Source organism: Taudactylus pleione, unplaced genomic scaffold, assembly GCF_031769625.1.
Source record: "Taudactylus pleione unplaced genomic scaffold, aTauple2 ptg000191l, whole genome shotgun sequence".
Lineage (NCBI taxonomy): Eukaryota > Metazoa > Chordata > Amphibia > Anura > Myobatrachidae > Taudactylus > Taudactylus pleione.
This window is the reverse complement of record NW_028284593.1, coordinates 4,837,442-4,862,574: the sequence shown is the minus strand read 5'-3', so window position 1 is coordinate 4,862,574 and position 25,133 is coordinate 4,837,442. Positions and strand designations below refer to the sequence as shown.

The window sequence follows — 25,133 nt, the reverse complement described above, 5'->3', positions numbered from 1 at the left end:
TTAAGTTAGCTTAAAGTGAGCCGTTTTTTGTTTTTCCTCCTTACAAGATTTTAGACAGTATAAACTATGTGAATAAAATGGAGAAAAACAATACCTCCCTTGCTGTGGTAACTACATATTAACCTGTTTTTCTTTCCTTAGTGCTCCAATGTTGGCTCTGAGGCCCTCTTCTCTCCAGCTGCTTCTACAGGTAAGCAAGTCCCAAATATATCACTTGCAGGTCTGTACTTTTGAATTTCAGTATGGTATATATTTATATAATTATAATAATATTTTGTACTGCTGTAATTCAACCTTGCAATTCATCTAGTTTATTTTGAATACAACATTTTTATTGGTGTTATTTTGTGTGTGTGTGGGGGGGGGGGGGTTATATATATTTTTTTTTTTATGCCTATTTTGTTATTATTTTGGCTAGTCTTATTTTTATAGCCTATCATACTTATGTTAGTGAATAGGCTTTTCCTCAGCATCTTTAGGGCTTATTCACATGAGAACTTAAAACATGTATTCACATTCTGTTCTATGTCGATCACAACACGCAAAAAAATGTAGAAGTCACATATGCAACAGTGTAAACTCTGGGACATACCATGGTTTACACTGCTGCCTGTATGAACTGTAGATGCACACTGAAAATGGTATGCTCTTAAACAATGAATGAGTCTGTATAATAATCACCACACTGATGGCCAGATTGAATCCTACTCACTAACTGGTGAGTGCAACAAGACATGCTTTGGCACCAACCTTACATTTGTGTAGCACCTTGGGCACTGGACAGGAAATTTTACCTAAGCTCTCTTTTCATTTAATATAAATCATGAGTTATTTGCTGATTTCATGTTCCTGTTTAGAAAGTGGCAGCATCTCAAGATAAGTTTGTTAAATCATTTTCCTAAATTATTGCATTTGCTACTAAATAGTGTGAATTCAAATACAAATATTTCAGTATAGTTGGATTTAATTTTTAAGGTTTCTGCATTAGGCCCCATACCCACTCTTTTTTATGTGTTTTATTAGCTTAACCCTAGTACAGTAAAGGTGGGTACACACCTAGCAGCTATATCTGCAGATCGAGTGATCTGCAGATATATCTGTAGATGATGGTCGTTCATATACACTGAACGACAATCATCTTTTAGGCAGTCGCTTGTCCCGGGGGGGCGGGTCCGCCCCCCTCCCCGCGGCTGTTTCTGCATGTCCGCCTGTACACACTTGCCGATGGACAGATATGTCTGCAGATATATCTGTCCATCGGCTGTGCAGCACAGCCAATGCGATATGTCTGTGAGCTACGTCGTTAACAGACATATCTCTGGTGCACACCGGCCGACGGACACCAGATATATTGGCTGATCATTTGATTGGCCAATATATCTGTCAGTGTCAGCATGAGTAAAGCTGGCCACACACCTAAAGATTATCTGTCCAACCGGCCAACTAGTTGATTGGTTGGAATGAAAATCTTGTACGGGATGAAAGCAAATGACAATCAGCAATTTTCTCCCAAATGCCGGAAAATGGACAAAAACTGTTGTTTGAACAAATTGTTTAAATCAAACATTTAACAAACTTGTCTGACCATTTTCATCTGTTTTCTGACATTTAGGAGCAAATTGCTGATCATCAGTTACTCCCATACCTTACCAGATTTTCATTCCAACCAATCAACTAGTTGGCAGGTTGGGCAGATAATCTTCAGATGTGTGGCCAGCTTTAGTATACAAATAACCATTGTTTTTAATGACCCCATCCCTATGGTTTGCATAGCTTACACTGTGTTTACCTTGCTTTACCAAATGCATCTTGTTAGTCTCTTGAGCTTTGGTATTTGGTAATGATTGTTGGGTATGAATTTTTTTTTGTTTGGGTTAACAAATTTTATTTCTCAGCCATTATTATTATTATTATGCTTTTGATAAAGCACCAGCATGGTATGCGTCCTATAAATTAAGATGTTCACATTACAAACAATGTATTGAAACAGAACATCCCTGCCTAATAAATGAGTAATAATGTGGTTTACAATTTGATTGTGTTTTTTTTTTCTTTGTCACTGATAAGTTGATTAAGCAACTAATTAATCATCAGATCATGTTGTGTGCGCTATTTAACTAATCCTATAAATGTCCAAGTAGCTAAGATGCAATGTTTATGCAACAGTGATAAGAATTTTACATAGCTAGTTGCTGGGATACAGTTGAATAAGTTATTGGGTCCAATTTATTGTTTGCCCTTTTTGAGATTTTTACGGTGTTTGCTGAAATGTAAGTTAACATTTATTGTTGGTTGCTCAGACCACATACTATTACTTTTAATTTAGCAAAGTTGCCAACATGCTAAACACTGATCAGTCACAATATAGTTATGAACTCAGTGGCTATTATATTATGTACAACTGCTCTTTAATGCAAGCGTCTAATCAGCCAAACAATGTGGAAGCAGCTCAATGCATTAAGCATGCAGACCTGGTCTAGAGATTCAGATGTTAGTTTCAAACTCCAGAATGGAAAAGACATGTGAGCTTAACTGTGGAATGATTGTTGGTTCCAGATTGTTGGTGGTTTGAGTTCCTCAGAACCTGCTGATCACTTGCCATTTTCACTCACAACCCTCTATAGAGATTGCTGAGAATGGTGAATGGTAACTAAACCAAAAACAAAATGTGCCTGGTTAATGAGAAGGTTCAGTGGAGCATGGCCAGACTTGTTGAAACTGAATGGAAGGTAACCGTAAAGGCCACCATACATCTGCGGTGTATTGGGCCAATTCTCTGATCCCCCAAATGCCGGGGTCGGGGCATCATGAAATCCAACATTTTGGATTTCACTGATTTGCCGATCCCAAACAAAATATTTATTTTATTTATTAAGTTTCTTATATAACGCAACATATTCCATTGCGCTTTACAATTGTATACCTTAATAGAACAAAACTGGGTAGTCACAGATAGATATATAGGTAGGAAGGCCCTGCTCTCAAGCTTGCAATCTATAGGAATGATAGGGATCAGCAAATCTGGGATTTTTAACTTGAAGAATTATACCAATTCTCAGACAGATCGCCGATCATAGTTGGCCGCCGATCAGCATTTCCGATCGGTGGTTCCAGTCCGATCGGGGAAACGGGCAGCAGATGTATGTTGCACTTAACTCAAACCAATGTTATGCAGAAGAAGATCTCTGAATGCACAGCTTGTCGAACTTTCAAGTGGATGGGCTATAGTAGCAGAAGACAACACTGGGTTCTACTTCTGTCAGTGAATAACAGGAAACTTTGGTTGCAGTGAGCACAGGCTCACCAGAACTGGTCAGGTGAAGACTGGAAAAATGTTGCCCGGTCTTAACAAAGCCCTATTTCTGCAGTGGCATGGAGATGCATAAACAACATGGATCCACCTTACCTTGTGTCAATAGTTGAGAAAGGTGGTGGTATAATGATATGGGGAATGTTTTCCTTGCACACCTTCGTTTAAATGCAACATCCTGCTTTTGTATTGTTGCTGACCATCTGCACCCTTTTATGGCCACAGTGTACCGATCTTCTAATGCCTAATTCCAGTAGGATAATGTGCCGTGTCACAAAGTACGCATCATATCAAGCTATTTCCACAAACATGACTGTGAGTTCAAAGCACACCAATGGCCTCCACAGTCACCAGATATTAATTCCAGGATGGCAACTATTGGATGTGGTGTGATGGGAGATTTTTAGCATGCATGTGGAGCCAACAAACCACCTGCAACTGTGTGATGCTATCAAGTCGCAGTCTCTAAGGAATTAATGTTTCAAATAAGTCAGTGTACCTAATGAAGTGGCCAGTTATGTATATCATCTTCATGTGTTTTGTGGTATCCTTTGGGGGGATTATGGGATTCACCTAATTAGTGGTTCCCAAACCTGGTGCCGTGGGGCAAGGGGAGCCACGTGTTGATGGTCTAGGACTAGATCAAATTATTTATGGTCAATGTGATAGTTAAAAGCAATGTTGGTGGCTGACTAACATAAAATATGTGGACAAACAGAATCACAGCCCTGTCCTCCACCACATAACTTAACACAAGGATGTAAGCACAATTTATTTATTTTAATATTTTTTGTAGACTGTGCTGTGAAGAAACTGATGATACTCATGAAAGTTTTTGGGAGCTACTGACCTATGTCCGATTTAGTGCCATATTCATGTCCCCAAAAGTATGCGGCAGGTGTTTTCTAGAATGCAGGTGGTTGCGGTAGGTGGATTTTTGAAGAATTTTTAAAAATCACTTCAGGGACTTAACAATATGCTTGCACCCATTTTCATGTACCCCAAATTTGATGGTACTAGTTATTTAAAAAAAAAAAAAAAAAAAGCTAAGTGCTATTCTTCACCACTTCTTCAAAGCCACATTTGGGCACCTGCCGCGGCTGTTTAAAAACCCCAGTTACCTTCAGCAGGCCAAATCGGGAGTATCCATAGTGATCCCCCATGTCAGACCATCTTCTAGGGGGTGACAGGCTGATTACCCCAAAAGTGAGAGGACTTTTCGATACTTACCTTTCCGCCGGGTCCTGTTTTTCGCTGATTCCAAATCGAATACAGGGATAAGCGGGCTCACGCCCGATACTTTATCCCAGGAAAAAACGGTGATGATGGCGAAAAGTCCGACCTCCGACTTTTCGCCTCAATTTGAATATGGCCCTTAGTCTCTAACTACATTTATAGGTCATTAAAAACCATAAAGAAAGAACAAATGGACTTGTTTAATGCAAGTCACATGGCACAGCAGCTTCCATGTATTAGTTAATGTTTTGTGTCTTGGTTTTAGAGAAATTTAAAAACAAATAAACTTGCAAATGGCTCATCATTTATTTTGTAGTTATATCATATGTGTAGTGATGGTGGTTTTATAGTATAGTCTGTGAATAGTACAGCATTATATTCAAACTGACTGCATATAGCTGAAGAAATTAAAGGGAATAGTTATTTTCATTTGTATGGTGGACTTTCTTTCTGATACTTTATTATTTATTATTATTATTTGACATTGATAATTCTCATATGGTCAGTGCTCTGAAAATGTCCTGCAGCAAAGAATCCCACAGTGTTTTTGTGTTCCTTCTATGATAGGTAAGGACATTGATCCCTGGGTCAAACAGCTCCTATTTGAACCTGATCAACAAGGGAGGCAATGGCAGGTCATATGGGAGGAGTAGTTCCACCCCACCATGACAGTGCACTGGCACATTAGCTCTACAAATAGCAGACATACCTATAGTTATGTCTATGCAATATGCCTAATAATGTTACTTTTCTCATCCTACTGTAAATGTTTTTGTGGCTTAGCAGAATGCTCGATGAACAACAATCATAATCGTGCAAGATAAACACACAATGCAAGGTTTGAGAGATTTGGGGCTTTAACTTTTGTTTTATTTGGTGTTACTAAGCAGGATCTCTTTAGTTACATATACAGGCAGCTTTGACGCTCCAGATCCAGGCTCGTGTACCAGACTGATCATATGCCAGACGAGGAAAAACAGCAAGAAGGTGTATAACAACTGGATTTACAATGAGTCTGTGTATTTCTTTCTTTCTTTCTTTCTTTCTTTCTCTTTCCTTCCTTCCATCTGTGGGATGCCATTACTTCTGGGGTTGTGCATAATTATGTGTGGAGTCAGGCTCTAGCTAATTGAGAACTGGTTCCCACCCCCTATATAATCCCTCCCCTTCCACTGTAAACTCAGTCTTGTTTTTGTGCCTTGGAGTAAGGCACTGGCTAGCTTTTAGTTAGGCTTTATTTATTTTGATGTTTGGTTTGGGTGCTTCATTCCTGGCAACAGGTGACAAACCCTAGCAGAGTGGGAGTTATATAGATTAGAGGTCTGTGTGAACCTGTATCCCACTCTAAAGATGGTCCCTGAGATAGTCGCCAAACTACACAGTCCCTGGGTCTCTGTCCATGCCAGACACACATCTGAGGGGGACGCTGGCAAAGAGAAGGTAAGCTTGTTACAGAATGTGTAAAAATCTTATTTGCCGTTATGAACTGCTTCCTGGCACACTGCTTTTGAGCAGATTGGCCGAGCTTGTTATTACTCACATGCACTGTAGAGCCAGCATGTCTCTCACCTCCCCGGGGCTTCCACAGCACCACGCCGATTTTCTTTCCCAAAGGTTTCCTTGTTGGGCGGCAGGGGGGATTACAGAGCAGCAACATGCTGCTGGCTTTTGAGGAGAGAGAGGCTTGATGGGTTCCAACACGTGTCGTTGCTGCACGTCATCATCATTCCGGACCGTGGGTAGTCTCCGGGGAACGGCGGATGCTATGATTACACAGGTGCCCTGAGTGAGCAGGATGCCGCGCCCGGCCACACCTCTCCCAGGTATTTTGTTGTCGGCAGCTTAATAGCCATGCATTACATCAGATGAGAGTGGCTGAAGCTGTGTGGAGGAGCTCACAGCAGATACTGGGGGATGAAGGTTAACAAGATAAGCAGTTAACTAGGATTATTACTTATACAGTCAGGTGCATAAATATTGGGACATTGACAGAATTTTCATATTTTAGCCTCTATTCACCACCACAATGGCTTTGAAATGAAACAAACAAGATGTGCTTTAACTGCAGACTTTCAGATTTAATTTGAGGGTAATTACATCCAAATCAGGTGAACGGTGTAGGAATTACAACGGTTTCTATATGTGCCTCCCACTTTTTAAGGGGCCAAAAGTAATGGGACAAACTAAACAATCCTAAATCTAACTTTCACTTTTTAATACTTTGTTGAAAATCCTTTGCAGACAATTACAGCCTGAAGTCTGGAACGCATAGACATCACCAGACGCTGGGGTTCATCCCTGGTGATGCTCTGCCAGGCCTCTACTGCAAATGTCTTCAGTTCCTGCTTGTTCTTGGGGCATTTTCCCTTCAGTTTTGTCTTCATCAAGTGAAATGCATGCTCAATCGGATTCAGGTCAGGGGATTGACTTGGCCATTGCATAACATTCCACTTTTTAGCCTTAAAAAACTCTTTGGTTGCTTTTGCAGTATGCTTCGGGTCATTGTCCATCTGCACTGTGAAGCGCCATCCAATGAGTTCTGAAGCATTTGACTGAATATGAGCATATAATATTGCCCGAAACACTTCAGAATTAATTCTGCTGCTTTTGTCAGCAGTCACATCATCAATAAATACAAGGGAACCAGTTCCCTTGGCAGCCATACATGCCCACGCCATGACACTACCACCACCATGCTTCACTGATGAGGTGGTATATTTTGGATCAAGAGCAGTTCCTTTCCTTCTCCATACTCTTCTCTTCCCATCACTCTGGTACAAATTGATCTTTGTCTCATCTGTCCATAGGATGTTGTTCCAGAACTGTAATGGCTTTTTTAGATGTTGTTTGGCAAACTCTAATCTGGTCTTCCTATTTTTGTGGCTCACCAATGGTTTACATTTTGTGTTGAACCCTCTATATTCACTCTTGTGAAGTCTTCTCTTGGTTGTTGACTTTGACACATATACACCTACCTCCTGGAGAGTGTTCTTGATTTGGCCAACTGTTGCGAAGGGGTTTTTCTTCACATGGGAAATAATTCTTCTGTCATCCACCACAGTTGTTTTCCGTGGTCTTCCGGGTCTTTTGGTGTTGCTGAGCTCTCCAGTGCGTTCTTTCTTTTTTAGAATGTTCCAAACAGTTGATTTGGCCACACCTAATGTTTTTGCTATCTCTCTGATGGGTTTGTTTTGATTTTTCAGCCTAATGATGGCTTGCTTCCCTGATAGTGACAGCTCTATGGATCTCATATTGAGAGTCGACAGCAACTGATTCCAAATGTAAATGTCACACCTAGAATCAACTCCAGACCTTTTACCTGCTTTAATTGATAATGAAATGAGGGAATAGCCCACACCTGTCCATGAAATAGCTTTTGAGTTGATAGTCCCATTACTTTTGGCCCCTTAAAAAGTGGGAGGCACATATAGAAATCAGGAATTTAGGCAGTAAGATACAGGGGTATATAGGATTTATTTTAACTTTGGTTTTTGCCAAGTAATTGGCCTTTTTTTTTTTTTTTTTTTTTTAGAGCCAGGGTTTTTTTTTGCCTTTTAACGAATGGGTGAATAGTCTTAACTGGCCTCTCAATTTTTCTATAGAATCAGTGCTACACTTTTTCCATGGGAAAATAGGTAGCTATCTGTATTGGTTAGATTTGTCTTTCTTTTTCAGTATAGATAATCCAGACAAGGGTTCCTAAAAATGGATCAGTCACTGTTTATACTTGTATAAAACGTGAGGAAAAAAAATGCCAAAAAGTACAGACCCAGGGTCGCTCAATGCTGGTTGTTCACGGGGTTCATTATCCGAAAGTTCGGCTGAACAGCCTGTGATGCCTGATTGGGCCAGATCTATGGCTGATGCCATAGGTGACTTACATTATATGATACCCTGTGCTCAAGCGCCTCCTTTGTCTGATCCCACGGTAGAGCCCAGATGGGCCTAGAATATGGGACAATGTCTTGCTGAGATGGTGATGTCCCTAAATAAAATGATGATTGTAGGGGCAACAGCTGTTAAAAGACGTTCAGGCCATTCCTCAGTGGATTCAGGCTTCAGCTACCTCTTCCCAGGAAGAAGGGGAATTGGATTATGACTGAGAAAAACTGGGAGGGTGACTCCCTTTCTGATTCAGGAGTTTCTATGTTGATGCTGTCAGGGAAACTTTACAGGTAGTAGCTATTCCAGAGACTAGTTCAGTTTCTTTCTTTAAATGTAAGAAGAAACATGTATACGTTTTCCCAGAATCTTCACATTTTGAGGAAATGTTAAAAGAAGCCTGGTTAAAACCTGATTTTCGGAAGAGGATACCAAGCCTTGGGAAATTCCCCCCATAGTGGATGCTCCTATTGCTATGTTGTTCAGGAATACTGTTATTCCCACAACACAGTCTGTAACTCCTAAGGATCCTATGGATAGAAAGAATGAGGCTGTACTTAAATCTTCACTTTGTCAGGAGTCTGGCTTCATCCGATTCTGGCCAGCGCCTGGCTGATAAAGGCTATCAGTCCCTGGTTGAACCAGATTAATACTGATTTTCAATCGGGATGTGTCTGAAACTAACTCTAGCTGATCAGATTTTGGAAGCTCTAGGTGACGCTTTAATAGATACTATTCAGGTACAGTCTCATATTTCAGCTTTGCCCATTTCCACCAGGCATTAGCTATGGCTTATAACATGGAAGGCAGACACAGAATCCAAGCATGCTTTAGAGGCATTGCCCTTTGAAGGAGGTTCTTTGTTTGGTTCAGAGTTAACTAAAATTGTCTCAGGTTACAGGAGGAAAAAGTCCTTACCTTCCTGTAACTACACCTAAACCAAAATCTCCTATGTTTCGTTCCTTTCTTACTGAAGGTAGAGGAAGCTTTCAGGCCTTCCATGGTGTGCCTAGGAGTCCCAGAAGAATGACCTTTAGGGGACGTGCTGTCCCCGGCATCAGTCGCCCTGCTGCTAAGCCAGCAGGTCAATCCACATGACTGTCAAAGGACTGGGACCCGACCTCTAATGGGAGGTTGCTTACTCAAGTTCTGAGAAACTTAGATTCAATCCAGTAACTCAAATAGAATCCAGGGGTTACATTTTGGATTTGGAGGGTCCTGTTCCAAAAAGATTCTTTTCCACTCCTCTCCCTGCGGATGGTTGCAGAAAGGCGCCTCTCATGCAGGCAATTTCTGCGCTTTCCATTTTTGGAGTAATTATTCCGGTTCCAGTACTACAGCAGGGCCTAGGGTTCTACTCCAGTCTTTTCTTGGTAGACAACCCAGATGGGGTCATTTCGTCCCATTCTCAACCTCAGGGGGTTAAATGCTTTTCTCCACTTGGAAAGATTCAAGATGGAGTCAATAAGGTCAGTCATTTGTTCCATGGAAGAATAGGATTTTCTGGCCTCCATAGATCTCAAGGGTGCCTACCTCCATATTCCATCAGCATCTTCTGCGGTTTGCAGTGGGGCATCAACATTTCCAGTTTCAGGCTCTGCCATTTGGTTTGGTCACCGCTCCCAGAATCTTTATAAAGGTTATGGCACACATGATCTCCGTACTCATGAGTGGGGATATAAATGTGTTGGCTTATCTGGACAATTTGTTGCTAAGGGTAGCATCAATAGCCCTATTAGGTATGCTCTAGAGATTCGGCTGGATCATCAATTTCCCCAAATCAAATTTAATTCCATCTCAGAGGATGGTATTTTTGAGTCTTCCCTTTGACACCTGGTGTCAGAGTGTTTCTTCCTCAGGCAAAGATTCAGGATCTGCAATCGAGAATAAGGACAATTTTACAGATGTCTCATATCTCAGGGCGATGCAGATGCTGGGAAAAATGGTGGCTTCATTTGAAGCCGTCCCTTTCGCCAGATTCATGCCCGTCCACTACAAAACCAATTGCTTCATCGATGGGTGAAGCCAGACCCTCGATTAAACAGGCAGATGTTCAGATTGTCTCTGCAGACCCGGCAGTCTCTCCGGTGGTGGTTACAGGATGCAAATCTGAACAGGGTTGCCAATTGGCAATAAATAATAAATTGGACCATTGTCGCTTCCTTTGAGTCCATCTGGGGGATGTCAAGATCCCTCCCTTGTTTGGTTTCATACTAGATATCTGTTGGTCTCTAGTTTCTCAGTTCTTCCGTGGGTCTTTCTCCGACTTTGTTTAACAGTAGACTGAGCTTAGTGTGGAATGGGGGGAGTTATATAGGAGGTGGGAGCCAGTTTTCAATTAGCTAGTGACCGACTCCACTCCTCACTATGTGTAACCCAGAAGTAATGGCATCCCACAGATGGACTCCAAGGAAGAGATTTTACGGTGAGTAAAAATCAATTTATTTTTTTTTCCAGCTATGTTTGGTAATGCCATCATCTTTATATGGATAAATTTTAAGATGAGTAATTTCACCACCTGAATAAATAATGTGCAACAACTGCTAGGAATGGGACACTCATGATCAGTAGATCCTTTTTTTTTTTTTTCTTTATTTATGTTTCCATTATTACTTTAGGAAAAATCTAAAATCATGGTTATACCTTGGACCATTTAATTGTTATGCCTTTATTCCTTGAAGGTGGATAAAACCCCCTTAATGTACTCGTACAGTGTGCATTTCCCATAAATAAAACTTTACATCACCACCATCTTGTGAAAATAATTTAATCTATCAATGAGTACTCCTACTAAACAAGAAAAGGCATCACAAACTGTGAAGTTATGTAGTGTTCACTGTAGGATTTGTTTTAGGGCAGAGTGATGATCCCGAAGGAGGACTTTTGAAGGTCAATCTTACTTGCGCATGCCTGAACAGCGGCATGGTCTAGTGTGGAGGGGGCAGGGCCTCATGACACGCCCCCATTTCCAACACTCTGGAGGCATGCCCCTTCGAGATGAGCTGGTCCGTGGAGCTGGTATGTTTAGGACCTTCTCTTTTCTGGCATCTCTTGCTATTTGGAGACAGTGGGGCTTGCATCCCATCTGTCCATTGTAGCTGTCCACAGAGCTCCACCACTCAGCCGCTACCAGTCCCGATGAAGATGAGCTGGTCATGGCTGCACCAGTGGTGTCTCCTATCCAGTCCTGCTATCTGGAGGCAGACGGGGCTGGGTTTGCCTAGGTGGGCAGAGGCAAACTCAGCCGCCCTGTCTGTGATTTGATGCATTATGCAGACGTATCTACAGATAGAGTTCAGGCGGAGGGGAAGCACGCTCAGCTCAGCAGCCGGAGCAGGGAAGGACCACATTCACCGGGAGGGTCAGTGGGACACCAGGGCGCATCCGAAAGGGCAGGACACATTTTTATAGTTTAAAACCGGGCACGGCACCCTGCTAAAACAGACTAGCAGGAACTCTACCTTCTTTATCATGCAAATGCACCTATTTAATGTCTGCATACATAGGTACAAGCTGTACTCCCAAAAAATATTCTTAGCCAACTTTTTGCAGAACTAAAGTGTAAATTTTAATATGCTTGGTGTAAAGTAAACATTGGTGTCATTTAATATATATATGTGTGTGTGTGTGTGTGTGTGTGTGTGTTTTTGCTTCAGCCTCATTACTTCAGTTAATCATGAATCGGGACCATGGGATTTTATGAAATATTGTCATGATTTCATAACATTTTATTATGAATGAGTATCTGGATTGTGTGAAATTGAAAGCATAGACTGAAGCAAGATGTCATCCACCTCTGAGATTGTGTTGAAATCAAATTATTTTGAGGGACTAAAGAGACTATGACCCTGTCTAAAGTAATCCTTTATCACACCATTGACGTTCCTTTTAAATATACTGATGGGCCCAGCTAGTTTGTTGCTCATAGTGTGACATTCAGGCTTCGGATTCGCGCCTTGGAACGTTGCGTGATGGCTGTACTGTGGTGCAACGTGGCGTTCTACAACGGCATGTAATACAACACTTAACCACTGGGTGGCGAGTGCTCCACTGTTGAAATTGTACTACTGAATACCATACTGTAGAAGTGGATGGATATCCCTGACAAGCGGGCCAATCACATTTACGCAGTGTATTTGCATGTTCGCACAACCAATATTTTTAATATCGCAGAAGCTCGTTGAACGGGACGCAAATCAGTACACATACAGTACTGTACGATATTCTAATTGCCATGTTATGACGGTATAACCGATACATTAACGAGACACACGCACAGCTTTCAATGAGACGGGATGAATTATTCTTCACTAATGGTGGGGTTATGTGTTTACATGTATTAGTATAATATTTTGAAAGGAGGACACATTTTTATTATTATCATTATTATTATGCTTCCCTCACTGCGCCCTCCCTATTGGCAGCAGGTGGGTGGAGTGCACAAGGCTTCAGTAAATGGATGTGAAATCTTTTTTGGTCTAGTGGTAGAGTGGTGGTTTTACATTTCCACGGTATAGGGTACAAATCTCACCGCAGCCCAATATTTCGTAATCATGATTACTTTAGATTCATTCCTATATATATATATATATATATATATATATATATATATAATTTCTCATTTATTTATTTATTTTTTATAAAGTACAGTTTGTCGAGTTTAAGACGCACCCACAGGTGTTGGGGTTCAGGGACTCAAACGCAACCTCAATTTTAAATAAGACCACCTGATTTCCTGTTTAGTAATGTTGCAGTAGTGTATTGAAGGCACTACATTGCTCCACAAGTCCCCGACCCATACAGTTATGGGGTGCAGGGGCTCAAGTGTTGGGTTTAAGATGCACAATCAGCATCAGGGTCTTAGACAGGTCAGATGCACATACAGTGTACCGAATCACAGGTTCTGTCAGCTAATCATCGGGCGGTGATACAGAAAATGTTTTGGATATCGGACGTATGCACAGTGTAGTTTAGGAAAAAAGTTGTATTACACACTGACATTATTATTATTATCCTTTATTTATGTCGCCACAAGTGTTCCGCAGCGCCTTACACAGTACATAAACTAATAAGTGAACACGAAATGAGTAACTTATAGTACATTACAGTGCAGGACAAGGACATGGTTTATATACATTGCTGCAATAGCGATTAAAGCACTCACAATAAGCAGCAGGGAGAGTTAGCAGTCACGTGTTAGGTGCTCTTGTGGGGAGTAAGAAATAGAAGAAAGTGTAAAGAAAAGCACATGAGGGAAGAGGTCCCTGTGACTTTTTCCTGGGCCACGTTCCGTTCTGTTGCGATTAATACTGAAAGGTGTGACTCAAGGCGTATCGTGTGGCACGAGATACAGGGCGTGCTACATGGCATATGGAGCAACAAACTAGCTGGGCACATCTGTAATCTACATATACTGTAAATATAAATCCTGTTTTTTACATGAATGTTCCTTGCCTCTCCCTTCAGAAGATCCCATCATTACAACCCCCATTAGACACTTCTGTTTTGATACTCTGATTAATAACTTTCCAGTCTCTGATCCACTGAAAAAGCATGTGAAGCCTCCCATCCCAGATTCTCTCTCTCTCTCTCTCTCTCTCTCTCTCTCCTAGAGCTAGTCAATAAGAGAATGATGAGCGCTGCTAATCCCCCCCATCTGCAGTATTCCAGGCAGCAGGGTCCTCATTGATTTTCAGATTAGTGTTTTCAGAAGTGCCAAACCTTCCTTGGCTTTTAAAAGGACATTACCTTTATAATACACAGGAGATACATACCTGGTCAGTTCAGCATGTTAAAAATTACCCTATTTGTTGCTTATAATGTAGGGCAGGCATAATGTGTCCATTTCCTGTTTACAAAACATGTCATGCACTAAATACAAATAACTAACTCTGCAAGATATGATCAAATTTACCTATTTGTGTTTTTCTCCCAGTGTGAACTATATTGAAATGTACTTAGTGAAATTAATGATAATATTAGAAGTAAGGTTGTCTGTATTTATTATATATGATCCAGCCTGGGTGTCACATTAATGGAACTAAAAAAGACATTATTCACTGCACTCTTAGATCTTCTAAATATGGTGAATATTCGATGGGGAAGATTCAGTTTTTTTATCGGGCACCTTAAGTAATGGGCACCCCGACGGAGCAATTCAGACGTTACTCCATTCGGGCGCCCGTGCTGCCTCCTGTGGTGGCGAGAAATCTGCACTTTGGGCCGCCAAACTCCAGTACTTTTAGATGTGTTTAGCGCCACTGCGCGGCAAAACCTGGTGCTGTCGGGCACGCACACTGCACGGGCGCCCATTAGTAAAGGCGCCAGATAAGAGTTGAATCGCCCCCTGTGTGATTTTAGGAATCCACTAATGTTTTGGATCCAATAAAGTATATGTGAATGGGTATGAATATACTGCGCTCACTTGGGATGTGGGTATTGCACACCGTATTTAGAAAGGGGTCTGGCCTCTAAATTACAATATGTGAATGGAAGTGATGCAGTGCAGCAGTGGGATACTAGAGGGAATTGGGATGGATGGGGTGTGTTTTTGTGTGGTCTAAATGTGAGTGTGATGTGTGCTTGTGTGTGTACTGTGGGCATGCAGCCTTAGGAGGGTGCTGAATGAAAAAGTACACATGTTGTGGGAAAAACTGTTGAAAGATTTTCTGCATGGAGTCACAGTGCTCTCTTGCTAGATGAATAAACCGTTTTTCCCACAATGTGTACTTTTTCATTCAGCACCCTCCTAAGACGGGATTCCCACAGTATACACACAATCACACATTAATCGTCCTTACATTTAGACCACACAAAACATACCCCATCCATCCTAATTGCTTCCAGTACCCCACTGCTGTGCTATCACTCAAAACTGTGTGTGTATATACATAGAGAGAAAGCTATTATAGAAGTAGTGAAGGGGTTAAACAGTGCACAGCTAGACTGTGTTGCCATGGGAACAGGATGTATGGGACACTTGCCATACAAATGAAGGATCTTAATTAGCAACTGGTAGCTTATTCTGTCTTAGTTTTCAGGTTGCAGACCTTTTATTGTAGTCACATTTGTCAGGTGTTCTTTTAATTCCATGCCTCAGAAGACATATAATGATCTGCGACTATATGAACAGTTGCTAGGTGTATCTATCTGGCAATGCTCAAAAATATTTTAATTGCCTTTTCCGTATATATATTTTATACCTATGCTGCCTTGCACAATGTTTAAGATGGTAATTTTTAGTATATTTCTTTTCAGAAGAATTCTAATTTTAATTTCCATTGTTTAACACAAGCAAGTAATTTGTAAAGCAAGATGAGGCTCCTTATGTGGGGGCTAAAGGATTATGAGACACCTTATGGGGTTGCCAGTTTATTAGAGTAACCAGCATGTTGGTTTGGTACAGAAGATGATCAGTAAGACCTGAATCTTCCTGTAACTGCTGATGACACTGTCACAATATTACATCCATTCTTACAATTAGTAGTTACTCTTTAGCCGTTAAAACATTATGTTGCATAAGATCCTAGCAGTTTTACGTAGAGCTACATATGACATGCAATACTGAGCGAATATTGGTAGACTTTGGAAACATGCAGATGAATAGAATCATTTTATTCATGTGAAATGTTTTTTTTTACCTGTATTTATATATACTGTTTCTCTGCATATTTCTGTGTCCTAGCTGCTCTCTTTTCTTAGTCACTGCTGACTGAGATACTGACAAGCTCTGGATTTGCACTGGTGAGAGGTATTCTAGTGGGACTCCATTATTCTCCCCAAGCAACTTGACAGCAGCCTCTGTCGAGTAAGAGATCCATGCAGCTTCACTAAGAGACAAGTAGATGCTCTGATACAGAGTTAAATATTGGGTCCGAGCAATGAATAGAGCTCCACTGCAGTAGGGACTGATAGAAATGGCCAAGTATTCTCTGTAAAAGCGCTGTGGAATATGCAAGCGATATATAAATAACTGTTAATAAATATTACATGAGATGACTGTAGGAATTTATCAAAAATAAAAAAATATATATATTTATATATACATGGAGAAAGGAGGAGAAGGACAAGCGCTTGATAGTGTAATATATTAAGTACCAATTAATCTCAACAAGATATTCCAATATATATGCGTACCATAGATACACTTGTCAGTTAAGCGTATATAGCAGTCAGGGTATCCTTGGAAATCTGTTCACCACCAGACAGTATCACAGCTATTGTATCTGTCTGTGCATAACTCCCAGCACATAAAATAGCCATAGACCAGAGGTTCCCAGACGCAGTCTCTCCATAGAAACCAAAACGTCTTTACCAAGCGTTAAACTGAAAGGACTGAGCAGCCACTCAAAATAGAAGAGGAGCAATAGTGTGACGAATACACATAGGGAGAAAAAGTAAAAACTTTCCCCTGAAGACAGATTGACTTTGAATACCTACCACAATCTTAGTTTTTCTTAGAGACAGCGTCACAATTCTATTATTGTACTTCTATTTATATATACATACATACAAATAAAGGGCACGATTCAATTAAACGCAAAGTGAATAGCGCCGGGGATGAGCTCCCGGAGCTATTCAATTCTGCGAGAAGTTAGGTCGGGGAAGGCTCGTTCTTGTGCATTTAAATAGGGTGTTTAGGCACGAGAACGGGCATTCTCCGACTAAACTTCCCGACGCGATGCTGTTTTCCCAGCGCTAAGGGTAGAAAACGGCATCGCGTCTGGACTTTTGTCGGATTTCCTGCTCGCATCACCTGAGGGATTCGAGACGAAATCCTTAGTCGGGCTTAGCAGCGCAAATGAATTGAATAGCTTCGGGAGCTGATTCCCGGCGCTATTCACTTCGCATGAAATAGAATCGTGATGCAGAGACTGTTGCCTAGGCTCTTCCTGATACATGTGATACATTGTGGAACCAGTATCGTGAAAATTAAATGTAGCGGATGCTAACCCTGCCTTTTGGTGAGGGCCCTATGAGATCTTTGCTTTCCTCAAGATCATCTGTTTAGGGCAGGGCTTGACAAATTTGTCTAAAATCTAGGAGCCAGGGTGAAATTGTAGGAGCCAGACCACCGCCCCCCCAAAAAAAAAAAAATCGCAGGAGTGAGTAAGTAGCACAGCTCTGTGTGTTATGCAACCTTTATACACACTATACTAGTCCACAAAATGGTTACAGTTGAATGGATAAAGTAAAATGGAGGCTCCCTCACTGCTCTGCACAGTTCCCCTGCTCCACCCTCCAGTAATAACGGACCACATTTCACATAAAACAATGGTGCCAGAAAGCACAACAAAACCCCCCTCCTCTCGTGGTCACACCACTATCCCTCTGAGCCACTCCGCAATCCCTGGCCACGTATAGACCCTACTACCGGAGAGCTCTATGCAGCCGGAGATAGGAGACAGTAGACAGCCAGGACGTACAGGAGGATCAGCGTAGACTGGGACAGACAGCAGGGATCAGAGCAGGCCAGAATGGAGAGGAGTCGTCAGCGCAGGCCGGGACGGACACGGGCACAGCAGTCACGCAGGCGACACTCGGCACATGCACTCCTGTGCATAATATGAACACCGCAATACTATAGGCACGAATCTCCGCCAGAGCTGATGAGGATCTGCTTTCTCCCTCACTGCAAAATCTGGTAGCCATGGCGACCTGGCCCCTGGGATTTGTCGAGCCCTGGTTTAGGGTCAGCTTCCCTCCTTGTGGGCCATCTGCTATACCCTAACAGCCCAACCCCCGTTCCGCGTTCCCACATCCCCATCTTCATGCTAAAATCTGCACTGCAGGTACTTACTTGTGCTTGCCTTTTTTGTTTGTAGTTATAATTCAATGTCTGCTAACTATGTCCTGTTCTCCTAGTTTGTTTCGGTTATCTACAGTAGCAATACTCCAGGTGCATTCAATAAACTGTATTGGGACAAATAATTAAAGGGACAGGAGCATATAGTTATTTAAAACAATTATTTATTGTGAACTGAACCTTGTCAAACATCCCCCAGGTTAAAGTTCATATAGCACTACTGTGCAGTATTACATAGAAAAGGCATGAGTGCAATATTAAGATGGGTACACTCTTGTGCGACCGGCAAACATGCCGATGACCAGGGACACATCGCATGATTGCCGGTACATCCTGCAGCGACTAATGAAGGACAGATCGATCACTTGTTCTGTCCGTCATTAACATGCATGGCGCTGCATGCGATATAGTCAGGTTTGATGTGCAGCGCATTAAATCTGACGACGTTGCATGTGACCACGGGAATGCACATATTGTGCATACACACTGCACAATATGTCGTTCCGATTTGTGCAAATCAAAACAAAATCGAGTGTGTACCTGGCTTTACACAGGAAGACATGAGAATTGTGCAGTATTACACATACCTGCAAGAGAATTGTGCAGTATTCTAAAGGCAGAGATGCGAATCGTGTAGTATTACACAGGCAAGCATGAGAATTGTGCAGTATTATATTGGCAGGCATGAGAATCGTGTAGTATTACATAGGCAGGCATGGGCATTGTGCCATTACACAGACATGAGAATTGTGTGGTATTATACTAGCAGGCTTGAGGATCTTGCTGTATTGAATAAAAGAATAAAGCTGTGTGCAGTGGTACAGACCCAAGTATGAGATTCTTGGCCGCATTACGCAGAACTCTGGTGTTCGTACAGCTTAGTACTCTGTTTGCTAAATAATAGGCAGCTGCATTTCAGTGAACAGTAATTGCTTCTGGAGGTTTGCTGCTATCGATCTGTTGGTAGGGGCTCAATATGTGCACCAGGACCGTGTTCATGATTTAATTGCTGTGATTAATAACTCACTCAGAGGGCTGGATGACAATCAATATGAATAATAAGTGACCGCCAGCAAGCCCTTTCCTTTCAATACATCAGCTTGCGGTTTACAATGGTATTCCTCAGCAGCTGGAAACCCTTCACTGCTGGATGGTTTGACGGGTTGGGTTGCAGTACAGTGAGGACTTGTAAGTAGTAGTCCTTTAACTTCTGCAGCAGTATGTAATGGGTCAGTGGGATACCATGGTTACAATAAGGTCGATTTGATGTCTCCTGAGCATGGGAAAAGTTATTTCATGATTTTTCTGTATAGATCAGTTATCTTTAATAATACTGAAAAAAGCAGGATTCTTCAATCTATTTTTTCCTAAAAAATAAAAATTACCTGTATGTGTATGCCAGATGAGTTATCATGTGGCTTACTCTGTATGCCGTTGTAAATATATAAAGACGTGGAATCAGTACTTCATTAACCCTTTAGAAGTAAATGTGCTCTTTTTAATAATGATCTTTAGTCAAAGGTTAATGATATTGGTTTTGCAAATTGATGCCGAATGTGGAGAATATTGTCCGTAAGTTTAATACAAGAGCACCCTTCTCATAGATATATATCTATTATAATATATACATACACACACCTTTTTATGCACACAAAACAGTCAAGTGTGTTATCTCCCCCAAGGCTTCTGCTCTCTATCCCTTGACGTGCCGCTAAGATGCCTCCATCAAATTTATCTCTGTCTGCAGCTTGTCCTTTCCATCAGGCTCACACTGCAGGTGCTGAATCTCCTGTGTGTTTGTGTGAAAAGTGCCAGGAGTGAGGGAGAGGGGGCTTCTGAAGGGTTCAGTGGAGTATGTCAGGTTAGAAAAACTGTAGAGACAGAAACTGACTGTACTTTGTGATAAAGATAATTCTCGTTGAATTAAAAAGCAATGGCGGACATTTTAGGTGTATATTGGGCAATACTATGAACTAAACACGCTGGAAAATTCTTGTCAATTCTTTAATTTTTCATTACGTTTATAGCTACAACTAGTGACACATGGTATTACCATGCAGTTTGAATATTACAGTTGTATGACTTCTTTAACTGTCAGTGCTATTATTTTTTATTAGTGGCTAAAGGTTAGTAGCTGTGATGTGTTATTTTATCTTCTGTATTTATTGGACCCTCTGACGTGTTATTTCACCTTTCTCAATGACAATACATGCAACTGAAGAAAGGAAAGATTTAGCTGCACTTTCACTTAAGGCACACATCCACTTGCAGAGCAAAGAACGACTGCACAAATCTGTGCTGTGCCTACACTGAACGTTCAGTGTAGACACATCTATGATCATCCACCACCATGCTCAACCTGACGATATCGTCAGGTTGTGCAGCATGTTCGGCCGATGATTGATGTCGGAAACGACCAGCGGGAGCGTGCTTCGCTGGTCGTTTCCGACATAAAAGTGCGCGATTAATGAGCGATTGCACGATTACGATGTCATAATCGTGCAATCACTCGGCATTATCGGCATGTGGATGTCCGCCATTACTCTTCTCCACTTTCTCTCCTTTTCCCCTCTCTACTTTTGTCTTCTCCCCTCTTCTCCCCTTTTTCTCCATTCTCCCTTCTCTCTCCACCCTCTTTTTCTTCTCCCATCTTCTCTTCCCCCTCTCTCTCTTCTCCCCTCTCTCTCCACCCTCTCCATTCTACCATCTCCCTTCTCCACCCTCTTTCTTCTCCCATCTTTCTCTTCCCCTCTCTCTCTTCTCCCAACTTCTTTCTCCATCTTCTCCACCTTCTCACTCTTCTCTCACCTCCCTCTCTATTTTTCCCACCTTCTCCCATCTTTGCCTTTATTACAATACAATTTGCATATTAGAGTTGTATGTGTCAGTGCTATGTTTAATTAGTGGCTAAAAGATAGCTGTGATGTTATTTAATCTTCTGTATTTGTTGGACCCTCTTGACTTATTTCACCTTTCTCAATGACAATCCAGGTGACCGAAGAAAGGAAAGAGAGCAGCACTTTCACTCTCTCTTACACCACTCTTTCTCTTCTGCCCTTTCTCTCTATTCTCTTTCTCTCTCTCCCCCATCTCTCGCTCTCTTCTTCCCCTCGCTCTTATGCCATAATTTCTCCATCTTCTCTACCTTCTCACTCTCTCCTCCCACTCCCCTCTTCTCCATTCATGTCTCTCCTCACCTCCCCTATTCTCCCTTTCTCCTCCTCCTCCCTCTCTACCCACACGTTCTCTTGCCCCATCAGCTTTCTCTCTTCTCCACCTCCTCACTCCTCTCCCACTGCTCTCTTCACCTGCCTCCCTCTCTCGCTCTTCTCCTCCCCCTCACTCTATTCTCTCACCTCCCTTCTCTTCCCCCTCCCTCTCTCCTCACACCATTCCTCTCTCCTCCCCTCTACTACTCTTCTCCTTTCTTCGCTCTCCTCTCCTTTCTCCCTCACTCCCCTTCCCCTCTCCCTAACTCCTCCCCTCTTTGCATTGTGCCTGTTGATTTTAATATTGTACAAAATGTATGATTGTTTAACTCTGATATGGTTTTATATACCTGCAAGCTGGCATGCTATGTTTCTCCTAAATACATTTTACGCTGATTCAGAAATCCTTTTTGGTTAAGTGCTTTCATAGACTCCAGTGTTCCAAAACACACAATAGTAAAGTAAATAGTAAACTTTTTAGATTGGATGTGTACCATCCTATCTGTTGACCATGAATAATTTGATTTGGTGCTGGACCACCAACCTGAGGCACCCCTGCAAGTGTCCCGAGGCACCCCAGGGTGCTGCGGCACACCGTTTAGGAACCACTGGCTAGCATATTGAATGTACTCCTGTTAAAGTTGATTTTTTTTTTTTTTGTATATTATATTGTAATATGGTTGTCATTTGTCAGTTTCCAACTTGCCTAGCCATCTAATATAAGCTTAATCAACTTGTCCATGCCATACCTGCTTCATACCAGTTTCATATTTTTATTTTTAAATCAACATAGTTTATTTTGGAAGGTATCTTAAGTTGTTGGTGTTCCTTTTTTATATACTGCAATGCGCCCACTTATTTAACACACCAGATGTTGCCCACGACTTTGCCCACAATGAAATTGCTTGTGCCAACTTTTTTTGTTATTTGAGGTGTTCTATTGGTGTTGCTTTGCATAGGGGCCCTGTTGCTGGAGTGGCCCTTGTGATCAGCAGCACTAGACAGGACAGGTGGCGGTAGCAGTGCCTTCACCCACCACTCACACCAATGTCACTATATGCCCTGTGCACAAACTATGTAGCCCATCCTATTCAAGTGAACGCTGCACAAAGCACCTCTCCCCCAACCACCTTACCAGCCACGCACATGGTGCCACACCAATCTCTTGCATTGAAGTCAATAAATTTTGTTTTTCTTATTGCTCAGCTTTAACTTGGCAGATCGAGATGAAACAAAGTGCAGGTTATTTCTAGGACCTTACACTAAATTATGCGGTTTTCATGAAAATTGGTCCAGTAGTTTTTGCGCCAAGCTGGAGAAAATAGACTGACACAACGTCCTCATTATGTTACTATAGATTAGACTCCTGATTCTAGGCTATGTCTGTAATTGATCCACATGGTCTTAGTTATTACTTTTCCTTACCACAAATACTGTATATCACTGATGTTCTTACAGGTTTTTGTCATAGAAACATTTTACTATATTACTTTGTGTTAAAGCGAACATTTCCTTTTCCTTGCCTGCATTGAGTTTGTGTGTGTGCAAATAATAGCTATGTCTTGTTTGTGTCTCTAGGTGCCCTTGTGATTGAAAAATCGGAGTCACAGGCTACTTGTCACCCCAAAGTGTCTGGGCTGCAGCGCAGCCAAGAGTTGAACACGGAACTAGCATTTATCCCACCTGTGCATAGTCCACAACCACCTCCTGTTGCTATTGTCACCTCTGCCTCCTCCACGCCAGCCTCCAGTACCCGGGCTAGCCCTCTAGTGAAGAAAGAACCCACCCTTGTGGCCCCTGCTCCACCACGGCTCACGCCTCAGCCCCAGCCTCGTCCTCAGTCTCGCCCATTGTCCCAGCCTCAGTTGTTACCCCTTGAACTCCGAGCTCAGAGTCATATTGCTTCACACCTCAACTATCCTGTGCATCAGCAGCTGCCACAAAACGGAATTGCCAGCATAAGGTAGGTAATGGTGTGGAGCGCTCAAAGCTGTAAATGTAAAATGAATGTAAATTTTCTCATCAGCATATCTGTACCTATGAAAGCAAAATTAATTTATATACAGTACATGTACTGTATAATATAATAGAAATATACATTTTGTGACCAAAGTAACTTTGGAATCATTTTTGACGTTAACTCCTTGTTAGCTTTATGACAAGCATATATCATACATATTTAACACAATTGTGATACTGAATTGTATTTTTATCTCCATTATGTTCCCACAGCCGCAGCAGCAGTGCTAGCAGTGCAGCAAGTATCAGCCTCCCCAAGCACTTTCCGTCTTCCCCCCAGATTCCTTCTCATCACCCACCTGGGCCGGGTCTGGCCCTCTCCATCTCCAACCTTAGTAACTCGCACTTTGCTATCAGATCTCAAGCCCAGCACCATCCGACCATGTTTGCTACCCCTCCCACGCTGCCACCTCCACTGTCTTTACCTACTAACACCCTTGTAATTCCCGGCCACCCTGCTGGAGCAGGCTATTCAGGTAAGTACCTCTGCTGTTATGTTTGTATGTTAAAAGAAAGTTTGTACACTATTCACCACCGATAAACCTGACCTGTAAAAACTATTTTGATGTATTAAAATTGTAGCCACCTTTTAGCTTTAATAGTAAGAAAAAAACACTTATTGGTCTATCCTACACCAGATTTAATGTTTAAAGTATAACACTTACATTTAGAATTTAGAATTCCCTTTGCAGCAATGTAATAAAGCTATTCTTATAGAATAAGGTATATAGTCCATATTATACAGTCAAACCATTTTAATTAATTCCAATTAGGTGGTGATTTAAGAGGTGTTTTTTTTTTTTTTTGGGTGGGGGGGAGGGGGGTATATAATTAAAATGCTATAAATTAGTTTGTAGATTGCAGGGCCATAGAATAAGGTTAATCACTAATCAACATTCCAGAATTTACACACTTGCACATGGCAGGCTGCTATGTGTCCGTGACACTGCACTTTTTTGAGAGCACACAATGAGGTTCTGTAATAGTGAGTAATAACACATATTGCTGCTCTGATTGATTTGGAAGGAAGTTAAAATTTTTCTAAAAACTTAAATTGTTTACCAATTACAAATATATATGAAGACATTTACTTTTTAGCATAATACACAATTTGGTGGGTTAATACTATGTTTGTTTTTGCATGTGTTTTTTATTCTCTATCAAGGAATTTATCAGTGTACATGTCCTAATTGATGATAGTATTATTTTACATAGCTATGAGTGAGGTGGCATGTATTTTTTCCCCTAGAGTACTAGTTCTACAAATTATGAATGTATTAAATGTGCTAACTCTTATTTGCCACATGTTAAATGTAGTGTCACACTCATGGCATCAGATACCTAGATCTGCCCTGGAATTTATAGTTTTAAATTCATAGCCACTAACCTGGGCACTATTTGTTAAAAGGGTTGGGATAGTTTGGTATGACTTGTTATATTGCTTTATAAAAAGCCCCGTTGTGTTTTCTCCTGAGATGACTCATGGTGTTCTTTCTTGTCTTTAGATACCAGCCTGTTGATAGTCAACCAACCAATCATGTATTGCCAGTCTCATTCGGGAATTTTGATTGGTGCTTGTTCACAGGCGGCATCTCTCTTACCTCCACCAATGAGTCCTCACGTAGAAAACCACCACAGCATGACCTGCAGAAACAGGGAATGCCAGGTGAAT

General features: G+C 41.6%; 1 protein-coding gene across 9 annotated transcripts in view; it reads left to right on the top strand.

Annotated features, from left to right (window-relative positions):
* The window catches only part of FBRSL1 (fibrosin like 1), a 581,862-nt gene that overhangs the window by 536,762 nt on the left and 19,967 nt on the right, over window positions 1-25,133 (top strand). For 8 of the 9 annotated variants that reach the window (XM_088476700.1, XM_088476701.1, XM_088476704.1 and 5 more), the window contains 3 exons: window positions 142-190; window positions 23,021-23,405; window positions 23,675-23,937. In XM_088476700.1, the coding sequence (XP_088332826.1) occupies window positions 142-190; window positions 23,021-23,405; window positions 23,675-23,937 (697 nt within the window). Of the gene's footprint in view, window positions 1-141; window positions 191-23,020; window positions 23,406-23,674; window positions 23,938-24,966; window positions 25,128-25,133 lie in introns of all 9 variants that reach the window. The other variant, XM_088476702.1, reaches the window with a different exon arrangement.